This window comes from Scomber japonicus, chromosome 11, assembly GCF_027409825.1.
Source record: "Scomber japonicus isolate fScoJap1 chromosome 11, fScoJap1.pri, whole genome shotgun sequence".
NCBI classification, from domain to species: domain Eukaryota; kingdom Metazoa; phylum Chordata; class Actinopteri; order Scombriformes; family Scombridae; genus Scomber; species Scomber japonicus.
The window spans coordinates 14,313,440-14,336,944 of NC_070588.1; the positions used below are offsets into that span (position 1 = coordinate 14,313,440).

The 23,505-nt window shown below is 38.5% G+C and overlaps 1 protein-coding gene across 1 annotated transcript; it reads right to left on the reverse strand.

Moving 5' to 3' along the window:
• Positions 1 to 4,804: 4,804 nt before the first annotated feature.
• Positions 4,805 to 23,163, reverse strand: ikzf2 (IKAROS family zinc finger 2). Its single transcript, XM_053328513.1, has 8 exons — positions 23,027 to 23,163; positions 21,410 to 21,456; positions 15,856 to 15,957; positions 12,211 to 12,405; positions 11,158 to 11,325; positions 7,428 to 7,565; positions 6,731 to 6,844; positions 4,805 to 5,879 (listed from the first exon to the last, which is right to left on the reverse strand). Exons 2-8 carry the CDS (start codon positions 21,435 to 21,437, stop codon positions 5,068 to 5,070), a joined length of 1,557 nt encoding a protein of 518 aa, XP_053184488.1. The 5' UTR covers positions 21,438 to 21,456; positions 23,027 to 23,163; the 3' UTR covers positions 4,805 to 5,067.
• Positions 23,164 to 23,505: the final 342 nt, after the last annotated feature.

Below are 23,505 nucleotides of genomic sequence, written 5' to 3' on the forward strand. Positions count from 1 at the left end.
GGAATTTCGAGAAATCTTGATAGAGATAGAAGATTTTATGGACTGAACAAGGTATTTTACACTAACTTAAGGTTTCCTAGAAAGTCTACTAGTAGTAAAACTGATCACCAACATTTTGAAGACAGCGCTATCAGTCCACTTATCAATCTCTGTTATACATTATATCACAAATACTGTATTTAATAAACACAATCATAATTAAAACAAGTTCAAATGTATCACTGGTTTTACTGTTTAATGTGGCTGTACTTGAAGCAGTGATCCATATGATGGATTTCTATCTAATGTTAAAAATAAAATGAACGCTGGCTTGTTTCACCAGAAAACTGTTACATTGTCAGTATAACCCCAGTGCTTTACATTCAGGGTTTAATTGTGTCACTCTAATTATCTCATTCTTTTCTTGATTCATGTCCAGGAAATTGGTTATAGATATATTGCATAATAGATTCCCCATAGTGTATGCTATTTTTCTAACAGGTTGCACTGGTGAATTTGAATGAGTGTCTCTTTAATCTCAACAGCAGAAGGACAGACTGCAGTTAGACAAATCCTGCCTCAGGTAGTATCATATAGTAAATTAAACTACACTTTTAATTATAACACATAAGAACGCATTCTCTGGTTGAAGCGTTCATTGAAATATATTATTAACATTCGAACATTATTAAAATTCAGACATCATCAAGTATCACCTGGTGAGCCAACACTTAATCCTTGTCTGTGTTTTTTTGATTTTGACTGGACTGTTCAAAACCACTGGGATAGGGCCATATAAAGTCTACTAGAGGTGAAATTCCCATTCACCTGAGATTATGGTCAGTCATTATCTCAGTTATGACAAGAACAATTCATATCCGAACAGTAACAGAGAATCCCCGGACTTTCAGTTTTATGAACTTCTCCTGATATGATGTGTTGTTATTCACAATATTCAAGCGTTTATTCATCCCATGCCACAATTTTTTAATCGCAAGTAAAACACATTTTGTATGTTTGAAGAAATTTTATTATAACAATGTGTCTGACTTCCTGTTTCAAAATTCATAAAACAGGCAAGGCAGCAAAATCATATATTTAATAGAGAGAAACCCATGCCTCAAAAATATACATTGTATTCTTCACAGCAGTGCGTCTTCATTTAATGTCACTAATATCGAAATCAGGGCTGAACAATCCTCCTAACCCTAACCCTAAACATATTCAGTGGACTGTCATGAGAAATTAACAAACAACTTCAATTACTGTGCATGTGTTTGATAAATAAATCACATATTTTAGGAAATAAAAAATACACAACCATATGCAAATACCTGAGAGCCCTCGCATGACCAATCAGCACACACTTCTGGATCATTTCAATATTCAGCGCCAAAATATACACCTTTCATATATTATTTTTAAAAAATACAATACACCTGAACCCTGTATTTTACATTTTGTAAACATTTTTAAACTTTAAACTAAACCACACACAATTTCACAAAACTCTTTGCATTAACATTTCAGCAGAAAAATAGACATTTAGCACACTCAATTTTTAAAAAAGAAATTTACAAAAACATCCCCATATTCAGAAACAATAGTAATGATTTTGATTTTCAAGTAAACTCCTCACTTGCATGGAGGGTTGACAGAAGACCCCCCCCCTTTTTTTCTTTCTCTTTTTAAAATTTTCTTTTTGTTCATATGGCTGCTTCAGTTAAATATTCTGTGTCCAAGTAAGGCTTTTGCTATTACAATATGATTATAAAAAAAGACAATTATGTCTTTCAAAATATATCATGTAGAACAAAACTAAAGACAAAAAAGAGAAATTGATGGTTCAGTTTACCATCATGTAATTATCAGTTCAGTTGAATTGACCTCTGGTCTGTTTATTTTTTATTCCTTCTGAGGTGAATTAATAAGAAAATTCATTAACTTTGATCATATTATAATTAAAAAAGAAATAGGAGAAACAGGACCCCAGATAAGGCTTTTAGATAATAAATATATACATGAACAGTATAATAGAGGAATGTATAGAGTCAGTATCACAGCTCAAGGTGTAAACAAATTCCAGTGCCAATACTTTACAGACAGTAAGTTTTTATGCTAGCTGGGTACCAGTTCCACATAAGAGAAGCAACATGTAAACAGAGAAAAAAGCTGCCTTTTGATCACAAAAGATGTTAAATGTAGACAAGTAGATCACTGAGTTTAACCCTAGAGAGTAGTCAACTGTTTGTGATAGAAAACTGACCAGTAAAACTAATAATACCAAACTTCTTGCTTGTACTGATTCAATAAAAGGATACGTTCATCAGGCAGCATAGCAAATTTCCAGTGTGCATCCCCAAGATTGTTCTCTAAGACAAAAGACTTTGTTCTATCAATGATTGTCTTCCCCTTTACTTTAATGTGACAACTACACTAAATACACACACGCACACACACACACACACACACACACACACACACACACACACAAACATTAAAAGAAAAAAAAACAAACAAAAAAAACAGTGCTGCCTTGTCAGGGCATGGACATAAAGTGCATGGCCAATTGTACAAAACAGTCTTATCTGAGTCTTTTCACAGGGAGAGACAGTAACTATGAAAGAGCTGCAACTGGCCTTACAGATCTTAAAATCTGTTATCCTTCAACATGAGAACTGTAGATGATGGACAAGGGCTTTGAAAGTGAAACGCAACTTATCTCCAGCTCGTCATTTGCATTTTGCATACATGAGATTTGAGCAAGTTAACAGAGGTGATTTGGAATGCTACAGTTTTGGGAAGTGCCTTCAAAGTAGTACAGTGTGCTAACCGCACTCATCTCACTTTTCCTCTTGCTCATGCTGTCTCGCTCTCAGTCTCCTCCGTAAAAGGTCATGCATGAATGTGGTGACATAATGGCAACGCAAAAAGGAAGATTGTGAGAGAGAGAGAGAAAGAGAGAGAGAGAGAGAGAGAGAGAGAGAGAGAGAGAGAGAGAGAGAGAGAGAGAGAGAGAGAGAGAAAGAGTGAAACACATTAATGTGTGTGTGTGTATGCTTGCGTGTTAGATGGTGTTGATGGGGAGGAAAGAAGCAGCCCGGTTCAAACAAGGTTAATAATACCACGGTAGGAAACCAAAATGACAAAAGCCCACCATGTACGTCAAGAATTTTCTCAATTTCCTCGATTCCTATAATGCAGTTAATTGTAGATCAGCTTCAATTAAAGCTGATTTAGGCACAATTTTAAGGTGCAAGTGACAAAGTGCCTCAGAAAGAACATTTTGTGTAGTCTGTGATGTGTCCCTGTACTTGTCATGACATACAAATGATGGCATTGAAACTGGACATATAAGCATGTATTTACTGTGCTAGAAAACAGTATGAATAATGCATCTGACCTCACACCCAAGAACTGAAAAAGCAGCACAACACATACACACACCCATCCAACCTAAATCACAAAGTGTATTACATCAAAAAGGCCTACAGCATAAAGTGGGCTACAGTAGAGAAGACCATCCTATGCTGTATCTTTAGCCTCCTTTATCCCTGTGGTAACTGTTGCTATAGAGAATCACTCCAATAGTTCAATGATTTAAATCAAAATTTATACCACCCTCCTCCATTTTAGGCTGTCAATGTGCAAGTCTGCTTGGAACAGTGTCAAACAAAGTGCGATGCTCCATGTTATACTGTGTGCTCACACTGCAAACAACACAACCGATGAGTCACCGAGATCTAATAATTTTCTATAAGAGCAACCAGGCTAAGACACAAATGGCCAGTTATTTGTGTGGACTAGCCTGGCAGCTCAGAAAAGGGTGAGAAAAATGTAGCCATGGCAAAACTTTACAGTCACAAGGCTGACAACTGTGTACTTTCTTGTTTTCCTTCAATGTGATTTTGCTTCATGATCGACAGTTCTGCCTTGTATGTTCAAACTGGATGGGGGCTGATGACTATGGAGAGTGTCCCAATACAAGCACCAAATAGCAGTTTCATGATACATAAATAAAAAATAATATTTGATTTGCAAATATGCTGTACATGACAATTTTAAATGCTAATTTTCTAATTGCATTAGATTAACAATTTTCTATTTCCGACTTGGTGTTCATTAGAACTTTTGCAGTTGACTCTTTTCCCAAAAACATGCAGTGTATTCATGTAAGTCTATGTTTTAAATGTTTTAGAATAATCAAACGTCAAGTGGCCTTAATTTAAACAAAATAACAAGCTGAGTTTTTTTTGTTTTAATTTTTTTTTGACAGAACTATACTCAGAGACAACCACACCACTGGCAATCAAGCCAAAATGAACACCAAGTTGCTTGGAGTTTGAACACACAGCACCAGATGATCATCATATGCCCTGACAAACAACACTACCTGTATGGATTCTGCACAGCATGCCACAGAAAGTGGTCCAATTCATACCATATTCATACCATGACTTTTGGTGAGGTCTGTTTTTAGTAAGCATTTAAAATGGTTTTAATACACATGTTTTTGAATACACAAATTCCATAGCAGCATACTCCGCTATTATGTCTATGAAAGAACTTTGTGAACTTGAGACTACCTGAAGTCTTGTTATACTTTGGCTCTGTCATCAGTGTTAGTCATGACGTTCTTTCTGGTTTAACAGTTTATCCAGTGCATTAAGCCCACAATGTTGGAATATTTTCTAATATTTGTATACATTCTTTACTACTTAAGAGTGACAACATTATTTCACTAACAAAAGCATTATGAAGGGGACATTTCCTAACAAGACCAAAATTAAAACAAGACAAAGTCATCTGACAGCTGCTCTGTTACACAATTCATGAACATTTTCAGAAGAAAAATGCACATTCCTTTCTCTACAATACATCTTAATTAAATATGTATAAAATGTGTCTTTGGCCCATACCTTCATATGATTGTTCAACTGTTCAAATTCACACTAAGTAGCTTAAAAAAAGTCTCTGATTGTGCTACACTTGTCTACAGTGCCATTCAACTGTGGAGTCTCAGAGGTCTGGGGACAGGGATGGATATCAGGCTATTGCTCCTTTCCCTTCCTTGTCTTACCCGTCCTCTTACTGGAATGTGTGCTCACCACGGACTATGTGAGAGGAGAACTCATAGCGGTCTTTGCTGCGGTGACCACAGATATTGCACTCCAGGGGATCTCTGTAACCATGGCAACCCATATGGATGGTATACATGACATGGTCCAAGAAGAGCACCCGACAGTGCTCGCACTGGAAGGCCCGCAACTCCTGGCCTTCTCGTCCAAACACCCGCACCCCTTCATGACTTAAAGGCCTCTCTGTGGCCACTCGCATTATCCCAGTCGCCATTCCTGTCACACTTCTGGGTGATGCTTCTCTCAATCGGTCTCCTGAAAAGACTACTGATGGACTTGCTTGTGACCTGAGGCCAGGAGGGGGGATGCTACCATGGTAGCTGTGCCTCTCCTGAGGGCTGCTGCGAGCTGAGTCAGCAGATTCAACTCCACTGTTGTTGGGAGATTCCTCTTGCCCTGGCTGAGCCTGCTTGACCTGCCTGGTTGAAGCAGTTGGGCCATTTGAGGTGGGAAGGCAGGGGAACTCATGAAGCAGTGGTAGCTGTGGTGGGAGCGTGTCACAGTTTCCTGGGCGATCCGTTCGTTGAGTCAGGGGCAGGACATGATGGAAAAGGGGGTTGACCATGGGCACCACCTCGGCCATAGAAAGATGGGGCCCTGGATGGTGGAGCATGGGCCGAAGTGTGTCTGATCCCAGGTAAGTGATGGCATTGCTGACGGCCTGGTCCATCAAGTGGGCTGGCATCAGTTCAGCCTTCTTCTCGTACTTGAGGCCCATCTCATAGCCTAGTTCAGGGTAGCTGAGGCGTGGGATCTTGTCACCTGCATGAAATAGAGTAGCACTATGACTATGTAATTTGGTTGATGTAACAATATAATGCAATTTCAAAGACACCAAACATATTCAATTCAGATAAAAAAGCACATGTTGCTTTTAGCTACTCACAAATCGGTCTAATAATATGCACAGGTAAAAGCGTAACTTGACTTCACAAAATGTCCTCCATAGCCAGTCAACCATGGACTTGTTTTTTTCACATTTTGTACTTGATGTTCTGTGTGTACGAGTCTAATGGGGTGGAAAGCCCCATCCATCTACTACTGCACTGTTTAACCCCTCCTGAACAGGGATGCGGTGAGCTGTTTTCTCTCGATAAGAGAAATGGCAAAGTTACAGGTGTACCTAACCACAAAGTTAAAAAAAACAAAACATTTCCTTGCCTCTCAGTCATCCGCTTGCTTTAGCTTGCTTAAAGTCTATGTCTAATAGTTTGACAAATAAAACCAAATTCAGAAACAATTGGGCTCATAAGCAAGGCAGGACTATTGTGTGAACGATATAATGTTGTAAGTCATATAGTACAATGCTTGATGAAAAGGAAAGGGAAACTAGTTAATAAAAACATTTACTTTGAAACATTTATTTTGATTAGCATAAAATCAGTAGCAAAGTGCTTTGCATAATGAATATTTAACTAATGTATATGCTCCAAGAGTACTGCAGCAAAAAGTCCAAAGTCCAACTCACTTCATTAGAGTCTACTTTGACAAATACTAGGTCTCTTTCATGTCAATAACAGAAATCTACAAAAATACTGCAGAAATACTTGTCAGACTCAGGATGGTTAGTGTGGTTACTGTACCCTAGTGTGCCTGACTGTGTTGATACCCACCCACAAATTTCTGAGGTGTGGTGCTCTTTCTCTTGCCCACATTGCTGTGCAGTCTTTCAATAACAGGTGGCCGATCAAAGGTTGCCATGGGCCTTGACTCTTTAGGAACCTCACCTTGGAAGGTTGAAAAGGGAAACGGGGTTGGAGAGAGCAGTCATACATTTAGGTGTTAAATAATGGGAGACTGAGAGAGCAGAAAAAAGTGAGTTTGCTAGATTAAACATAGGACTGTTGCTGGGATGTGAAAATGAAAAATGAAATCAGAATATTTTAATTGTCATTAAAACAAATAACAAAATCTCAACCACAACCCATTAACCATTCAACCACAACTCAACCCCCACAAATCCCATATCATCGGAAACTTTGTTTTTGTTAATATGTTGTATTTCAATAATTCATTAAATTCATTATTTTAAGAAGTTCAGTAGCTCTAGATGAATTACAAAAGTGTGTAAAAATAAAATGTATTTATACACTCTTTTATCAACTGATTTAAATGAATGAAAATGGAACAATAAAAGCTTTAAACTTTAAGCCTTTATAGTGGTCCAAACATATGTGCCAAGTGTACATTTTATATACCAATTTCTTCTGATTAGCTGCTGCATTTCATTGTACTGCATTATTATCCCCTCTCCTTTACACAGTAGGCCACCATCACATTCATGGTTTCAGTTCGAGTCAACCTATTCACCTGTGTAAGGCCTAGTGTTAGTGGTTGGATCCAAGCCGATACTCTGCAGGTAACTATGGCAGCGTTCCTTATGCTCCTCCAGAGAAGTCCGCTGCTTATAGCTCCGTCCACAGTAGTTACACTTGTGTGGTTTGCCAACTAAAAGACATTTAGGAAGAGCATGTTAATTTCATTCACTGCTGTACAGACAAAGAGAGTGGGTAGCTTCCAATAAGATAATGCAACCTGCTGCGGTGTTCAGGCGGTGCGTAGTAGTAACTGCTGTGAAGAGTCAGCAAACAAACCAAAAGCAACCCTTTGAGCTCATGGATGTTCCACTACTAGTGTGAGGATTCCACACTATTGCCAGACAGAAAGACCAGTTGTGGGCGACAGAGATAGTTGCACCATGAAGTCTGCGTTTCAAATGCTTTGGTCTCTGAAAATGTAGAGCTAACGCCCACCTTTTTGGCAAAGCATGAGTGAATAGCAGAGTTAATAATGAATCCCATAGTGGTGGTAGGAAACAAACTCCAATGTTAAACAGCTATGGAGGTGGAGTGTGATTCATTGAAGCATTACTATTGTATTCAATTCCTTCCAACCTGGGCAAGTGGAAAGATGAAGACATATCCTTTCAATTATATCTCGATCAAGCCATCAACCCATCCATTCTTCCATCTACCTGTCCCTCCCTCTGTTTGCCAAGTCATTGGTGGATATTTCAATGAATACATTCATTCATAAGTGATCTTATCTTGATATGTACATAGCTGGATACTGGTCTTACACATTATTTCGTGACACTTTCAGTAAAGACATGTAATTATTTTTTGTAAGATGAACAATGATCTTGGATTTTAGAAATACATCAAGGATATCAAGGGCTAGGCTAACAGTTGTTTGGGTCCTCGTTGCCATTGGCTCTGTGCAATGGAACCACTTGAGTCACTTTCCATATTGAGGTAAGAGTGAAATTAAAAATGTGTAAAAACTTCATTGTGTTATTGAAGTGAAAATCCTACGCAGGCTGAAGAAATAGGTCTGTGTGCTGAGCTAGAGTATTCTAAAAACTAATGTAATGACTCATAAAGGGACTTGGTGAGTGAACCGTAGGCCACATAAGTATACCAATGTGACCCAGACACCAATCAATAAGCGACGAGGTAGTAAGACATTGACTGGCGTAATGGTGACAACAATTACTAAAAGAAGATTCACCAGTTCTCTTCTCACTGTGAAAACAAAGAAACCAAACATGTTTCAGTATGATGTATGGCGGCTGTGACACATCACACACACACACACACACACACACACACACACACACACACACACACACACACACACCGTAAATAGTTTTTCTCCCAGAAAAATGGATATTTCTGCTTTCTTTTTGTTTTTGCTTTTTTGTTTTTTCTCAATAGACCACTTAATATGCTCTACAAGAGAATATATTATTAAACTGTGAATATTCCTTTAGCTGCAAATGTTACAGTTTCCTCCTTGGACTATTTTGTTGATGATTTGTGTAAAAGAAATGAAACCCACTGGTTACAGAATGACATGGCCACCAGTCATTGCTGATCTTACATCAGCAAGCACTTTTTTAAGTGAATCATGTGGAATGATAATAGCTTTTCTGCTTTATCTGTCATTCAGTACTCTTGTGGTCTACGAATGACATTGTATCGATAGAACTCGAAACTAGGGTTCATTATGATGTTTTTTCTTTAGTATGAACAGATGTTGGTTAGTGACAAAGGGTTTCAATTCTATTAACGTGTGGGTAGGTGTAACTGCAGGGTCATTGCAGTAATATTCATTTTGGATAGTGAAAGAGTAGCTTATAAATGAAACATCATCATGGAAATATTTTTTTTTTGCTGCTTTTCAGCCGTGAGACTAAAACAGCAGCAGGCAGTATTCAATCAAGTATCACTCCCTTGTTTTCAGTGGCTCAGATCTACACACTCTCTCACACACGAAAGACTTAGTTATTCTTTCATATTTAGATAGCCACCCACACATGACCTTCTGCAGATGTTGGATGGACCTTAAGAATCCACCTTTCAGCTGCTATTCTTATTAATGCAAATGGCCCATACTGTGCACTTGAATGGTTGCATTTGGCTAATAAACGGGAACTTGCACAAATTTACATCTTCTAGCTTACAAAATGTAAAATCTTTTGCCTCTCAAGCAATGCTTCCCCTGTATTATCATTTCACTGATTAACTGAGTATCGACATAAAATGTCATTTTCAAGTGTAACATTTAACCTGGCCTTATGGATAGCTACTAAATGCAACACACTTTGGTTCTGCTACTCCTCTTCGATATTTCTCACTTTGGTCTTACATTTTTCTTTGCCTGACCTCTCTGTCTATGCTTTATTTCCCTCTCATGGCTACACCTGTTCTTCCTGGCAGGGCACCAGGCCAGAGCTGCCAAGTTTTCAGCACCCATAGACTAGAGAGTAGTGAGTCCATGTATGCAAACGAGAGTCATGACAGCACAACCTGACGACATCAAATTTATCATACTCCTATCCACAGCAAGGCAATTTACTAAACATGATTTTACATGACAAAAAAGGAGTTGGTGGAGGTGACAAACATAATCAGCTGAACAGAAGTAAGGAAGTAAAAATAGCAAAATGGTCACAGTTAATGATGGAAAACAGAGAGTAAGCTATTAAGATATGCACAGAGCAGGCATCTGAATGGCAAATAAAACCTAATCTAGAAAAAAATTAATGAATCTGTGTGCATAAGTAGGCCATGGCTATTGTGTGAAATATACAATACTGTATGCTGCAACACTGAAAGGGAAGCACAGAACTGAAATCAGTTGCAAATTGCATTGCATGATGAGAATGTAATTGAAGAAACAAGTGAGATAGCGATTACAGGCATGCAAACAGACACTGTGTGAAAACACACGGACGCACACCTAAACACACACATTACTAAATAAAAAGAGAACTGTGTATGAGAAACCCCACCATCACAGGCAGAAATGACAGTATTGTCTGACCTTGATTTCAAAGGTGCAAAAGAGGGGAGAGCACATCCTCTCTGATAGAAAAGTGGGTTACAGTTGAGACACACAGCCAGCACTCCCCATGTGTTTCTCAACTGACAGATAGTTTCCTCCTTAGCAAGTCAACCAGCTAACAGTATGTCCTTGGTACCTAACCACAAAGCACTCTTAGAGCTGTCTACAGCAAACGAAAAAAGCCACCACAGCGTCTATCCAACAGCAATATAATGTCATCAAGCAGCAGGTCAGGCTACTGTGGCTAATGTTGCTCTGCTAGATGTTACATAAGCTAAAACAGAGCAGCACAACAATTCAGAGAAAATAAATATCTCAGGAGAACATTCAAAAAGTACTTAAGCCTGTAGATGGTGCTTTGAAAAACTGGGGAGAGAAATTATACTTACCACAAAGACTGGAGTTATGTTCAATTTGGTCTATATGGCTTGATGTATGTGTAAAGGAACATGGTTTGGCTTTCCTAAAGTACATTTTAGTTAAGCATAGCACAGGAGTGTGGGCATGTAACACAAGCATAATATTAGGAAAACTATCTGTAAAAATAAATATAGTCCATTCCATCATTAAACATAGTATGGATCTTTTTTTCCTTCAGTTCTCTGAAGCGCTTCTGATGAAAGAAATTAAGTCTCTTCTGGGTAAAATAAGTGCATTATTAAAAAGGGAAGAGGGTTAGAAGAAGTCTTACCAGCATGAGTACGCAAATGACCAGTGAGGGCATCACGCCGTCGGCAGGCGTAGTTGCAAAAGGGGCATTTGAAGGGTTTTTCGCCTGTATGCAGCTTGATGTGTCGAAGCAGGTTTCCCTTCTGGGTGAACGAGACGCCACACTGGTTGCACTGGAACGGCCTGTCACCTGAAAGAGGCAGGCACAGGAAGTCAATACCACACTCATTGTGGATGATGTTTTTAGAAAGCATCAACAAGCCTGCAAACAGTTTTTGTCTCTAACTGAACTCATTTACCTTCTCTGAATTTCCCTTAACCCTAACCCTTTGTTTCATTGTGTGGGGGAACCACATTCCACCATGCTTTATAGTTGATATATTAAAATGTCATGTCTATCAAATTATCCTCACACTATAATAATGACAATCAAGACACAAAGCAACTGTTAAATGTAATCTCTCAATAGGATAACGAACCATTTTCTGCGTATTCACTGTTGTTATAGGAAAAAGATGAATATCACTACAGTGCATATACTGTACTTCTGTATATTTTCTAAAGTACACAGTATATTTTCTATAGTTATGAATTAGAGTATGAGTCTGTCTATCTGTATTCACATCTAATGTATGGTAGACTTTTAATCATAGAGAATAAAGCAGTTCAGTACACACTTCTGATTCAACCAGAGAAATATGATCCCAATACTGTGACAACCAAAGTAGTCATGGCGTCAGTTGGAACAGGTTGCGGGGGATTCCAAGGATATTTTTTCCCTGATAATAATTCTAAGTCTAAGCTGTTGTCTTTGAACAAAAAAGACAAAAGGAAAAAAAAAACACAGAAAGCATTCCACACCCACTGTTGAGGAAAGCAAATTATATCTGACTCACTCTGTAGATGAGGAATCATATACAACACCCTATTTTTAATGCCTGACAAATAAATAAATCCTGTGTGGATGGTTAATGTTTAAATATATCCATGAAAACAATGTCACATTTATACAAGAAAGCTTATTTAAAGCATTACAAGCTTTATATTGGAATTTGGAAATATACTGATCTGATACCATTAGGTTGTCGACTCTCTGCATCAGCTGTCATACTCTGACCAGACAATCCATCCTGTATGTTGCTTGGGCTGCCAGTCATGGATTCCTCCATTGCTACTCCCTCCTCCTCCCCTGTTTGGCCTAGCCCTTCAAGTGCTGGACTTTTGTTGTCAGCCTCCTCCCCTGTTTCTTCCTCTTGCTTAATCATCAGTTCTGTAAAAGAAAAAAAAGGACATCAGTGCTATGCAGTGCTAGGGTTAGGGTTAGAGGCATGAACAAGTAGGTAGGCATCCATCAGCCTCGGGAGACTATGGAGTTGTGCTCTGGATGACAATTCTAGTTCAGTGTCAATTGTGGCTGGACAGGCCAAGGCTGGAGTGACAGTTCTTCCCACACTGGGCACAGTTGAAGTTGATGCTGGCCTGTCTGGCTGGCAATGGGCCTTTATCCTCAGCCCTCTTGCCTGTAACTGCTGGACAAATGTCTCTTCAAACTTGGAGAGGTTTGTCTGCACCATTTGTCTCAAGCCAATCTGTGTCTACAGCTTCCCAGGTGTTCAGGTCAACACTCGAGGCTTTCAGGTATCTCTTACAGACGTCTTTATAGCACAGTTGGGGTCTGCCTGTGGGATTTTCTCCCTGTACTAAATCTCCATAGAGGAGATCCATGGGGATCCGGCCATCATCCATCAATACTACACGACTGAGCCAGCACATGTGTCTCTGTTTCAGCACGGTGTACATGCTGGGGATTCCAGCTCTCTCCGTGATGGTGTTATTTGGCACTTTGTCCTGCCAGGTGATGTTCAGGATGTGCCTGAGGCTGTGCATGTGTAAAACATTGAGCTTCCGCTCCTGTGGGGTGCACATGGTCCATGACTCACTATATGTGTATATATATTCATATATCATAGTGATATAACATATCAAAGTAATTTATCAGCTGAACATGTGAGCAGCATTAGGATGGAGTGACATACTGATAAGAAAGAAAGAGAGAAAGAAACTGGATGGTCTGGTTCCTGGCTGTCCCTGGGGAGAAAGGGAGTGTCAGAGGCCCTGTAGTTTATAACATCTGATTAGCAATGGAAGACCGGCTGGATGACAAGAGTAAAAGATTGTATAATTGTCTGTGTGTGTGTGTCTGTGTGTGTGTGTGTGTTTGTTTGTGTGCGTGTGTGTGTGTGTGTGTGTGTGTGTGTGTGCGTGCATGCGTGCGTGCGTGTGTGCGTGTGTGTGTGTGTGTGTGTGTTGGTGTGTGGGTGGTAGTGGCGGGAAACTGTTCACCACCTGCAGTCTCTAGTGATCAGTCACCAGCAATTAGTAATACTTGCTCGCATGTACACTAAAATAATTCAGAAGATCAGAAGATAGCGCTTCTGCACATGCAACAGACACAGCTAAAACCAGATGCATTCACCTTCAGTCTGGTTCCAAAATAACCACTTACACTGTACATATACAGTGCAGTTAACCAGGAAGCTCCTAAAGCTAAATACTCAATCAAATCCACCATTAGATAAAATGTATGCTGTGATCAAGCAGAATGTATTATGTCACTCTTCAGGAAATCTGCCATATACAACAATATCAAAGTCTTTTTTTATGTTTTACACAGTATTCACACTCTTTTGTTGTTTGAATTGTGCTTTTTTCGTACAGCCCTTTGAGCCAAACTTGTGATTTCGTGCCCTATATTAAAACTTGACTTGGTCCCCTATAGTACACTTGATTCTGTTCCAATCCCACTACAGTTGTTACAGGAAACATAATAGGAGCGGGAGTGTCTAATACTTAAAACAACTATGTCCTGTTAGTGGCTTAAGATATATATGAAAGGGGCTTTTAGATGTAGTGCAGTAACCGTTTGGACACTATCCAAAAAAAAACAAAAAAAAAAAAACGTACTGATCCTGATGATCCGGTTTTGGGATTTACTAGGGTAATAATCACAGTGTGAGTATATGTGGTTGTTTTACTAAAGCTCCTCATTTGACTGCATCCATCAACTGTCCCCTCAGGCTTTGAAGCCCTATCCATTTAACTATTGGAGGTCAGTGAAGGCAATTTAGACTACAGCAAGATATTTCCACAAAGAAACTGAAATCTTTAAGCTCACATTGTATGTTTTCAATGCCACCGTTTGTTCAGAAGAAACACTTATCCCAATACCTACATTGTGATCGAGCCTTGTCTTTGACAGCTGTATCCTGGCAACACGGAGCAGGCATGAACGTCCTTGCTATTCAGCTCCCTGCATCTTTACATCTGTCTCTTCCAGTGTGGCAGAGTGGAATGCATAGAGTGGTCAGATGAGGATACACTTGAAACCGCTACAACAAATGCGGTAATATACAGCCCTGTTTCATATAGACTGAATATTATAAAGAAGAAATTCTATCACTACTGTACCATCCCAAACAATGTAATTCCTTTCTATTAATACCATACAGTGAACACATACCAGTGCCACATGCTTATTTTCATCAGATGATATGATGCAGTTCTTCTTTTGTAACAAAACCTCAAATAGCAAATCATGTTAGGCAACTTCCAGCATGACAACAGCTCTTTTCAGCCCTGTGAAGACCATTGCTCGGCCCACCTCCCTTTGTCTCTAAACTTGTGGGAAACAAGCTTCTCTTTTTCTCACTCAGCTCCCTCATCTCTCTTAGTTTCCCCTTTTCTGACTCTGCTGTTTCACAGTGACAACACTAGAGCTACTCTGAGGTATCGGAGCAACACTTTAGTGCAACATGTGTGACATGGTACAGCAAGGTGTTCAACGTTTTTGTACAAAATGTTTTTGTACTCCTACTGAGAAGAATTTACACATTGTGGCAAGGGTTCATCCTCAGTTATATTTATTACTAATGACTTTTTATTGTAAATGCTCAAAATTCAGTATTTGAGACACCTTTGTTTCTAGTTATTTATTTATTTTTGTTTTTTTCTATCGTAATTGGAATGATTTAATACAGCTCAATATGCAAAGTGATTTTCAGTTTACCTCTCACTGATTCACACAGGTGGCAGCAAGATACAAGACACTGGTCTAACCATCACAAGCACCTGTTTTCTGATTTTCTCACATTTGCCATGTTAATTAAAAAGAAAACTTAACATATCCTCTTTCTGTTTCACGTTCAAGAGAAATACAGTAAAAACAGTAACCCCTTTTCTTCACTGGAAGGTCTTTATTGTGCATGTGTTCAGACACTTAACACTAAGAAAAAAAAGTGCTGGTGGAATGAATTATGTGGCCAGTGTGGTAGAAGTTCTGCTTATTTCATTTTTCATCAAAATTCTTTTTTTTCAAGCTTAATTTGCAACTAACCTAAAATACTTGACTGTAGTTTATGTGAGAATTAATAATGTGTTTATGCATGTACGTGAACTTGTTCTTCAGGCTCTGGTCAAATAATTATATCATTATCATTATTCTTTAAAAAAAAAAGCACAATATATCTCTTGGAGATCAACGAGATATTTGTCTTGTCAGAGGTGGATGGCACTAAATGGACATTATTTGATTGTTTAAGTTAAGTACAGGCTCAACTTATTGTCAAACCCTAATGTAGTGGTCCATCTGTGTACTGTGTGCACATACTGTAGTTATTCTTGGCAGACTACACAAATGTCTATCTCTTGACTGAGCACTCACCACTGGGGGAATTAGGACCCTGAGGAACAGTCTGTCCATTAGGTGTTGACATATCCTCCGACATTCTTGACTTCTCCTTACCAGGAGAGCATTGGCCGTTACCTAGGAGACAAACAGAAACACAGCAACCTTCAGTGTGCTGTACAATACTGTAGTTCTATAACAAATACTGTACTACTGTTATGTGAAAAAGTACAGTTGTGCTCTATTTGCTGTTATGTTATGTGACTTTTAAAATCAGGCAAAGAGACAAATAAACAGATGACAAGAAAGAAACAGTAATCTCTGCAAAATTAAGCATTTCAAACATAACGTTTTAGAAGATCTGATTCTTATGGACAAGATACATTCCGCACCTGAGCTGAGAAATATTTCTTTTTTTCTCTGTTTTTATGAAGATAAAGACATTGAAAGTGAGTAGAAGTACGGCTAGCTAAAAAACAAACAAACACATCACATGTACAGAAACCTTATACAAGATATTTCTTTAAATAAAGGGACTTAGATTAAACGATCCATTTCATCCTCCTCAGATGTCCTTTTAATTTTAATGTGAATGCAGGTAACACTACAAAATGCAGAAAGCTAACTAAACTGTCTTTCTGCATCAACGGGATCCTAATGTCCAGCATATGTGGATCAGATTGCATCCTCTCAGCAGTCTGCACAGAACCCAGGCTATGGATAGCCCCGTGTCCACTCAGAGGGAGAGCAAACCAATCCCTTATCCCCTTACACCCCGGCCCCATCAGGGTCACTTGAACAATACAGTGGCAACAGGCGAACACCCCTGCTGACCCAGGTGTCAGATCCCTGAGGAACCACAGTGAGTCATCATTCACCACCAGTACTATTAAAGGTTTTCCTCAAGCACAATTCTCAACTGTCACATACAAGACAATTGAGAGCTAAAAATAATCCAGACTCCAGAAAGCTTAATGCTTTTAAAAATATATGGAGCAATAGCTGAACAGAGAAAGTTTAAGTAAAAATCAAAGGACTGCATGAAACATGCTTTATCTTAAACTGCTACAAGGAAGTCCTTGTAACAATTTGTCGGTGCTGAATATGTCGGCAATGATCCTTCATACATGAAAAAGAAATCTGTGTCAGATCTCCTTTTGCTGTGACAGCTCTTTTAGTTTGACAACCTCTTCTGTGGTATTGTTCTATTGTAGTGGTGGCCCCACTGAGTGGGGCATACTGGGAGACGTTGTCCATGACACAATCCCTGGGCTTGGGCTCAGGTTGCACAGGTTGGGGTTGGAGGAAATCTCAGGTGACCAACGCTGGCTATCCCTTGGCAATGCTGTCCTGGAGACAGGAGTGGCCCAGATTTGTCATGAAGGATTTTCCATTACTGTAGTAGACACAGACAGCTGCCTAGCAGCACCATGGCTAAGTTGGCTCAGGCTTATATTAATGGTTTTGGACTGTCTGTGTTACACACATGCCCGAAAGGGAAAGGCATTTTGAGTAATACACCAAATTGGGATAATTTAATGTACTAGCAAGTGGACAGGAACAAATGTGTTTGCATGATGAAAACAGAATGACACATGTACTGTAGGTGTAACAATTGACTTTCGACTGAGTTTATCACAGATGCCAAATGAATGCATGGCTTCTAAAGTACAGTCATGCTCTCAGGAATTTAGCAAGGGTCAATGCAATTTCTGGTCTTACAGCTTGTTCAAAAGGGAGCACAAGCAATTAGAAATAGTATCTAGGGTCAAGGACAGTATGCTATGACAATAAACCAATATTAAACCAAGGCTGAGCTCAATCTGCCTGCCTGTGATAGCAGAGATGAATGAAAATGATGCACAGAAAAGCATGTATCTCGCTGTCTGAGGAACTGAATAAGAACATTTTCGCAACAAGGCACTCCGTTCTGGCGTGCTGAATACACACTGTTTGGGATCTGGTTTTTCCTGTCAAACCCTCAGCCTTCCTTGAGTAAAAGATTCATAACACACAGACACACACGCACAAAGGGTTAGGGTTAGGGTTACCACTGGACCAGTAACAAACATACAGATATAAAAATGACAGCATTCATTTGCGTACTTTTAAAACCTTATTAATTCCAGCTGTATTTGAAGTAGCTGTTGTTGATTACCAAACAATAGAGTGCATTGGTGTGTTCCATTTGAAGTAATGTGTGAGGGGAACCCAGAAAACCTGCTAGGGTGTGTGCAGATAACTACTCTTAAATTATCTGCAAAGTCACTCTAGAAATCAGTGAAATCAGCAAAGAGTCAATAGTAAACTCGAACCGCTGATTACCTTCACAATATGCAAGTTGCATTACAGCATCCATGGAGGGTATTGACATTAACACTGCAAATGTTACAATGCACACAAAACAAGGGTAGCAGTGCAACAGAAAGCTAGCCTGCTTCTCACTGGGTCTGACAATGTTAAACTAACAAAAATAATAATCTGCTTTGTCTATGAAAGATGAAAGCCCAATGGTTATACAGTAAGTCCTACTTGTTCTCACATACACATATCATAATTTTACACATATGGACCACTATACTCCCTCACACTCTTACATACACTTATACTGAATCATACTCTCTCACACACAGTATTATTTGTGCAAAAAAATCATACTTATATTACAGTATTAAAAAGCTTGTCAAATACACATTTCCATGTCTATGTTTTTATTCTAGGGCTCACTGGAGTATCTTTGCATGATTTACAATTCCTTGTTTATCTTATACTGACCCTATATGGAGCCCCTCAGTTAAGCCTCTATCTGAAACACACTGTTTTAGCTTCTGTCCCTTTAGGGGCCCTCTGCTGATGATTCATCTCTGTTCTGATTGCATTTGAATGATAAGATCACACCTTCTTATGGACAGGTAGCCTTAACCAGGCTGAAACATGACATTTACCACAAATTTTGCAGTTAAGAGGTGAATAAAATTTTAGCATGTTTTAGGATAAGAATACAAATTTGCTCTTGCATGAAGCTAAATGTGTGTGACAGCGTATGTTGAAAAGATAATTAATAAATGAAAAAATAAAAGTGCACATGAGACAGTGGAATAACCTATGTGAAAGATTGGATATGTGATCAATTATAATGGTGTATTCTGTCATTTGCCTACCACTTGTGTGTGTGCTAGTGAACAGGATTACGTGTGTGTGGAGAAAGTATATTTGTGTGCGTGTGAGTATTAACCTATAACCTCTGAGAGAGAGAACAAATGTGACAATGACATGTGACAATGAGAGCGCAGAATAATCGTGTGAGATAATTGAGATCTTGGTTTCAAACCAGGAGCCAGCTTAAACTCTTGATTCCTGATTATCTAACAGGCTTCTTGAAAATAAAGAATGAACCTGCTCAGTGACACTATTGGGCTACAAAGACTATTTAAACCATCCTTGGTGCATTTTACTCTAGGTCACCATGTTGCATTACCACAAAAGCAAGTTGGATCTGATTTTTCCAGATATTTCACCTATCCTTATCCTTGATGTGTCTGTTTTTTGCAAGGCTGTAACCCATCGAGGAATCGAAACCACAAATATTGTCAATCACATGTAATTACATAAACTGTTGTGCTTTATGTCTCGTATTACTATTCTGAGTCATAGATACTATTTTCCTCTTTTACATATAGAAAATATTAGTATCTACAGTATATGTGAGTGAGAATAGCAATAGTAGTCTCTTATACACAACTATTTTAATTAAAATACAGAATTTTCTTCCCCTAAAAATAATAATAATTTTATTTCTTATGTATGTTTTCACATGCATAAATATTCACCTTGTTTTATTTATGCAAATTTGACTATTGGATGTTTTCTTAATGTATGCCAAGCAGCCAAAGTAACAACTGTACAGTTGTTAGTATTATTTGGCAAAAAGAAAACCATGGTGATAGTAAAGAAGTATATCCATCAAGTTTCACTGAATGTAAAAAGTAATCACTAATATGAACTGATGTGGGCTTTTACAACGTTTAACCACAATGCTACAACTCTGGTACTAGGCTGACTGGGGAATAGATTACAGTCTAGTTGTTATGAACTGAAGTTTTGTCGATCATCATTTATAAGTCACTCTGTGTTGAGTCTATTGTACTCAGCTCCTTGTCAGTCTAAATAATGAAAACTGGAGAAGAGAAGGGGCTGATACACTGGATTGTATCTGTAACTTGCCATCGGGGAAAACCCAAATTAGCCCAAATTACTACAAACCAACCAATACATATTGTAGTCATCTATCAAAAACAAATTTGCCCAATTAGGTAGAAAACAATAGCATCTGAAAAAATTGTTAATAGAACCTCAGATATGTGCAAATTATTAGGTAATTTTTAGCTATTTTCAGCTTTCACAGATGTGTCTTTGCCTAAATGTATCCAGTCACATCTTTGAAATGACTATAAATATACTCATTTACATGTATTGTTTTGGCACTCACCACATAAACTATCACTGCCTTGTGTGAAATTGTGTGTGTATACAGATATAGTAGTGAGTGAAAACAGAGACTCCTGCAGTGTGAAGAACACTATAAGTTTTGCATATAAGATCATATAGTTGTGTGTGTGACAAGCAGCATATGTAGGAGTGTATTAATGATTTTTTGATGCAGGAGAGGATAGCAGGGGATACTTTACCTTAGTATAGTGGGTAGTAGTGTGTGTGGAAGAGTGCCGTTGTGCATGTGCGAGATTATGATGTGTACCACAACACATGCAATATATGACCTAAATTGTCACTCACAGCCAGCAGCACCTTGTCAGTGTATTGAGAATTCAGTAAATGACATGGGAGTAGTTAGGATGTAAACTGGTGCATTCCACAAGATTTGTCTTTTCCGCGATATCGTGCTAATGGAACAGACAATTATTTGTTCCACAGCTATCATTTCAGAACCGTCCCACAGACAGACATGGAGAGGAAGAGCCTCCATTTTTTCTTCCACCACCACCCCTGCCCCGCCTGCCAAGTGTTCCTACAAGCACAAACCCCCAATGGAGACCTGAAAGTCCCCACTGATGTCATCAACAACACGCTACCTGTTTTTAGACATGCATACCAAGGCAAAATACAAGGGGGCAGGGAAGATATTCAAGAGACCTGCCCAAAGGAAGCCAGCAAAGGGCAATGGAGCACCACAAAGTGCATATCCAGTATCTGCTGCATTCAACAGGATGTACTAATGCATCGTTTTCTCTACCTTTGAGGGGTGAACAGGAAAAAGGCTGCACTAGGGGAAAATCCCTAAAAATGTTTACAGTGTTGTGATTGCAAAAATGTAATTTTTTCTATCAGTTCTGTATCAAAAAGGTGGAAGTGATGTGAAATGTAATATAAGCTAATAGTGTCTAAGTCGCAATAACCTAATAACACAGAGACAAAGAAGTCACCATTGTCGTTATCATGACCGCCATCATCATTGCAACAAAAAAACAGACACACTTTCTGATACACTGCATATATTCTGTCCTTTAGCCAAGCATGGACAGTGAGTGTCAGCATGCAGTGAATGTAATGTGTAAGCGATGTGAGGACTTACTAGCACAGTAGTCTTCAGGAGCCTCCATTTCGAGAGCTTTGGGAGTGCTGCAAAAATCAAGAAAATAAACATTAATGCGGCTTGTACATTACTATAACACAAAGACTTTTTTTGCATTTTTTCTCTATCCTTAATTTGTTTAACTGGATGTGTATATTTATAAAAACTGTGTTGCCTCAGTTATGCATCACATAGATTGTGTGTAACAATGATGTGCACTTTCAAAATGAAGCTTCGTCAAGCATTCACGCTAATAACATGAAAATATAAACTATTAATTGGTTTACAATCATATTAGTACGCACACTTTCACCTTCAGACATGGTGTTCATCAGTGTACAGAGGTGCATTACAACAGATACACAGATCTGAGCAGCTGTCTAATTTAGTGGTCATGTATATTTAGCAAGCTATTCTGAACTATTTAAATGTGTGTTTTAGTGTCATGTTCTCTGTAAAGTACTGTCTTGTGATAACAGAAGTTAAATTGTAGCTGGTATGGTCTCTGTTTGCTGCCTTTTATTCCATAGAAGTACACAACTATGGTTTGAATATCATAATATAAGTCCCAAATTTGATTGAGGCAGAAATATGTGATTGATTATTTAGTCCTTAGCGATTGATTAGTTAAGCCACCCGGAATAAAATTATTTGTATGTACACAGTCGCTACAATTTCAAAATGATAGTAATGTTAACACATTTCAGAGGTTGGAAATTAAATAAGTTCAATTAAATTAAGATGCATTTTGTTCAAAACTGGCATTAAACCAACCACGCAAGCTAGTTCAAGCACACGTTCACTTCAAGTGCAATACTAGGCATTCTACTCTGCAGACACACTTTAACACAAGCTTCTTTTTTAAAAACTACATAAATTAATGTAAAGCTACTGATAATCTATGATGCCTGCAAGCACTTTGAAGCACTCATAAGTTGCAAGCAAGCTGAAAGTTACTAGTTTGTTTATATTTTCATTAATTGCAAATTTAAGTTTGAGTCCATCTTCAACTTTCGACTCTAACTTGTAAAAGGTTGATTAAAGTCAAAACATACTGTTTAAATATAAAGTGTGTTATCATTATTATATAGCACACACATTGTTATACAAAATGCCATTATTAAATTATATTATTATACAGCATTGCATTAGAAAAATTAACAATAGACATTTCCAGCCTTCATATACTGACTCTGATCACACATTTGTATAAAAGCCACAACACAAATGTTGGCTTCCTTAAAGATCATAGATTTAACCCTTAAATTTAAAGAGGAAGAAAAAAATTATTCTAATCTGCCATTGCAAAAAACTTGTCTTTTGATTGTAAAACATATTACCCAACATCCTTCTTGAGTTTGTTTTTTAAAAGAAATTTGTTGTGGTAATCTGACTCTGAGTCATAGTAATCCTGAAAGATCCTAAATTACCCACCTTCATAATTACATAGAGGAAACTTTGGCTAATTTACAGTCCCAACAATTTGGAAAACCACACGATTTAGATTCGAAATTACATGATAAACTTCATAACAGCTAAAATCACAAGTGAAACGTGAAAGCAAAACAACACATGCAATAAGTAGACAAAAAAGGGTGAATTCGTATAGGCTATTACCTTTTAGTGTCTCCCCTGTGCAAAAAGAGTTGGTAATTTCAGTCAAGGACGGAGGGAGGGGGTTGGTAACTTGTCTCCACCTCCCTTCAAAGAAACAAAAAAGTCAAAATTACCTATTTGGACCCGTGATCTCTCATAAATGTATGAAAGGAAAAATAAAGTCAGGCCAGCATGTTTCAGTAACACTCCACTGAAAGTAATGTCAAAAAAACATCAGAATATCAATTTGAGCAAGTTCAGAGGAGCAGAAAAAAAGTTTAGGAGGCGCGCATCTTTCCTACAGGTGACTGTCGCTGCGTCAAAGCCTTTTCTGTGAGCGTCCGGTCGAGTTTTCCACTTTAGAAGCGACACCGACACCGTCCCGCCTGGCTCCACATGCACTCGATTCAAACTTGTGACATTTAGTTACAAGTCTCAACTACTAGCTCAGCCTTACACAATGCACACTTACTGTAAGAACATCGAGGAAGAGGACTGAA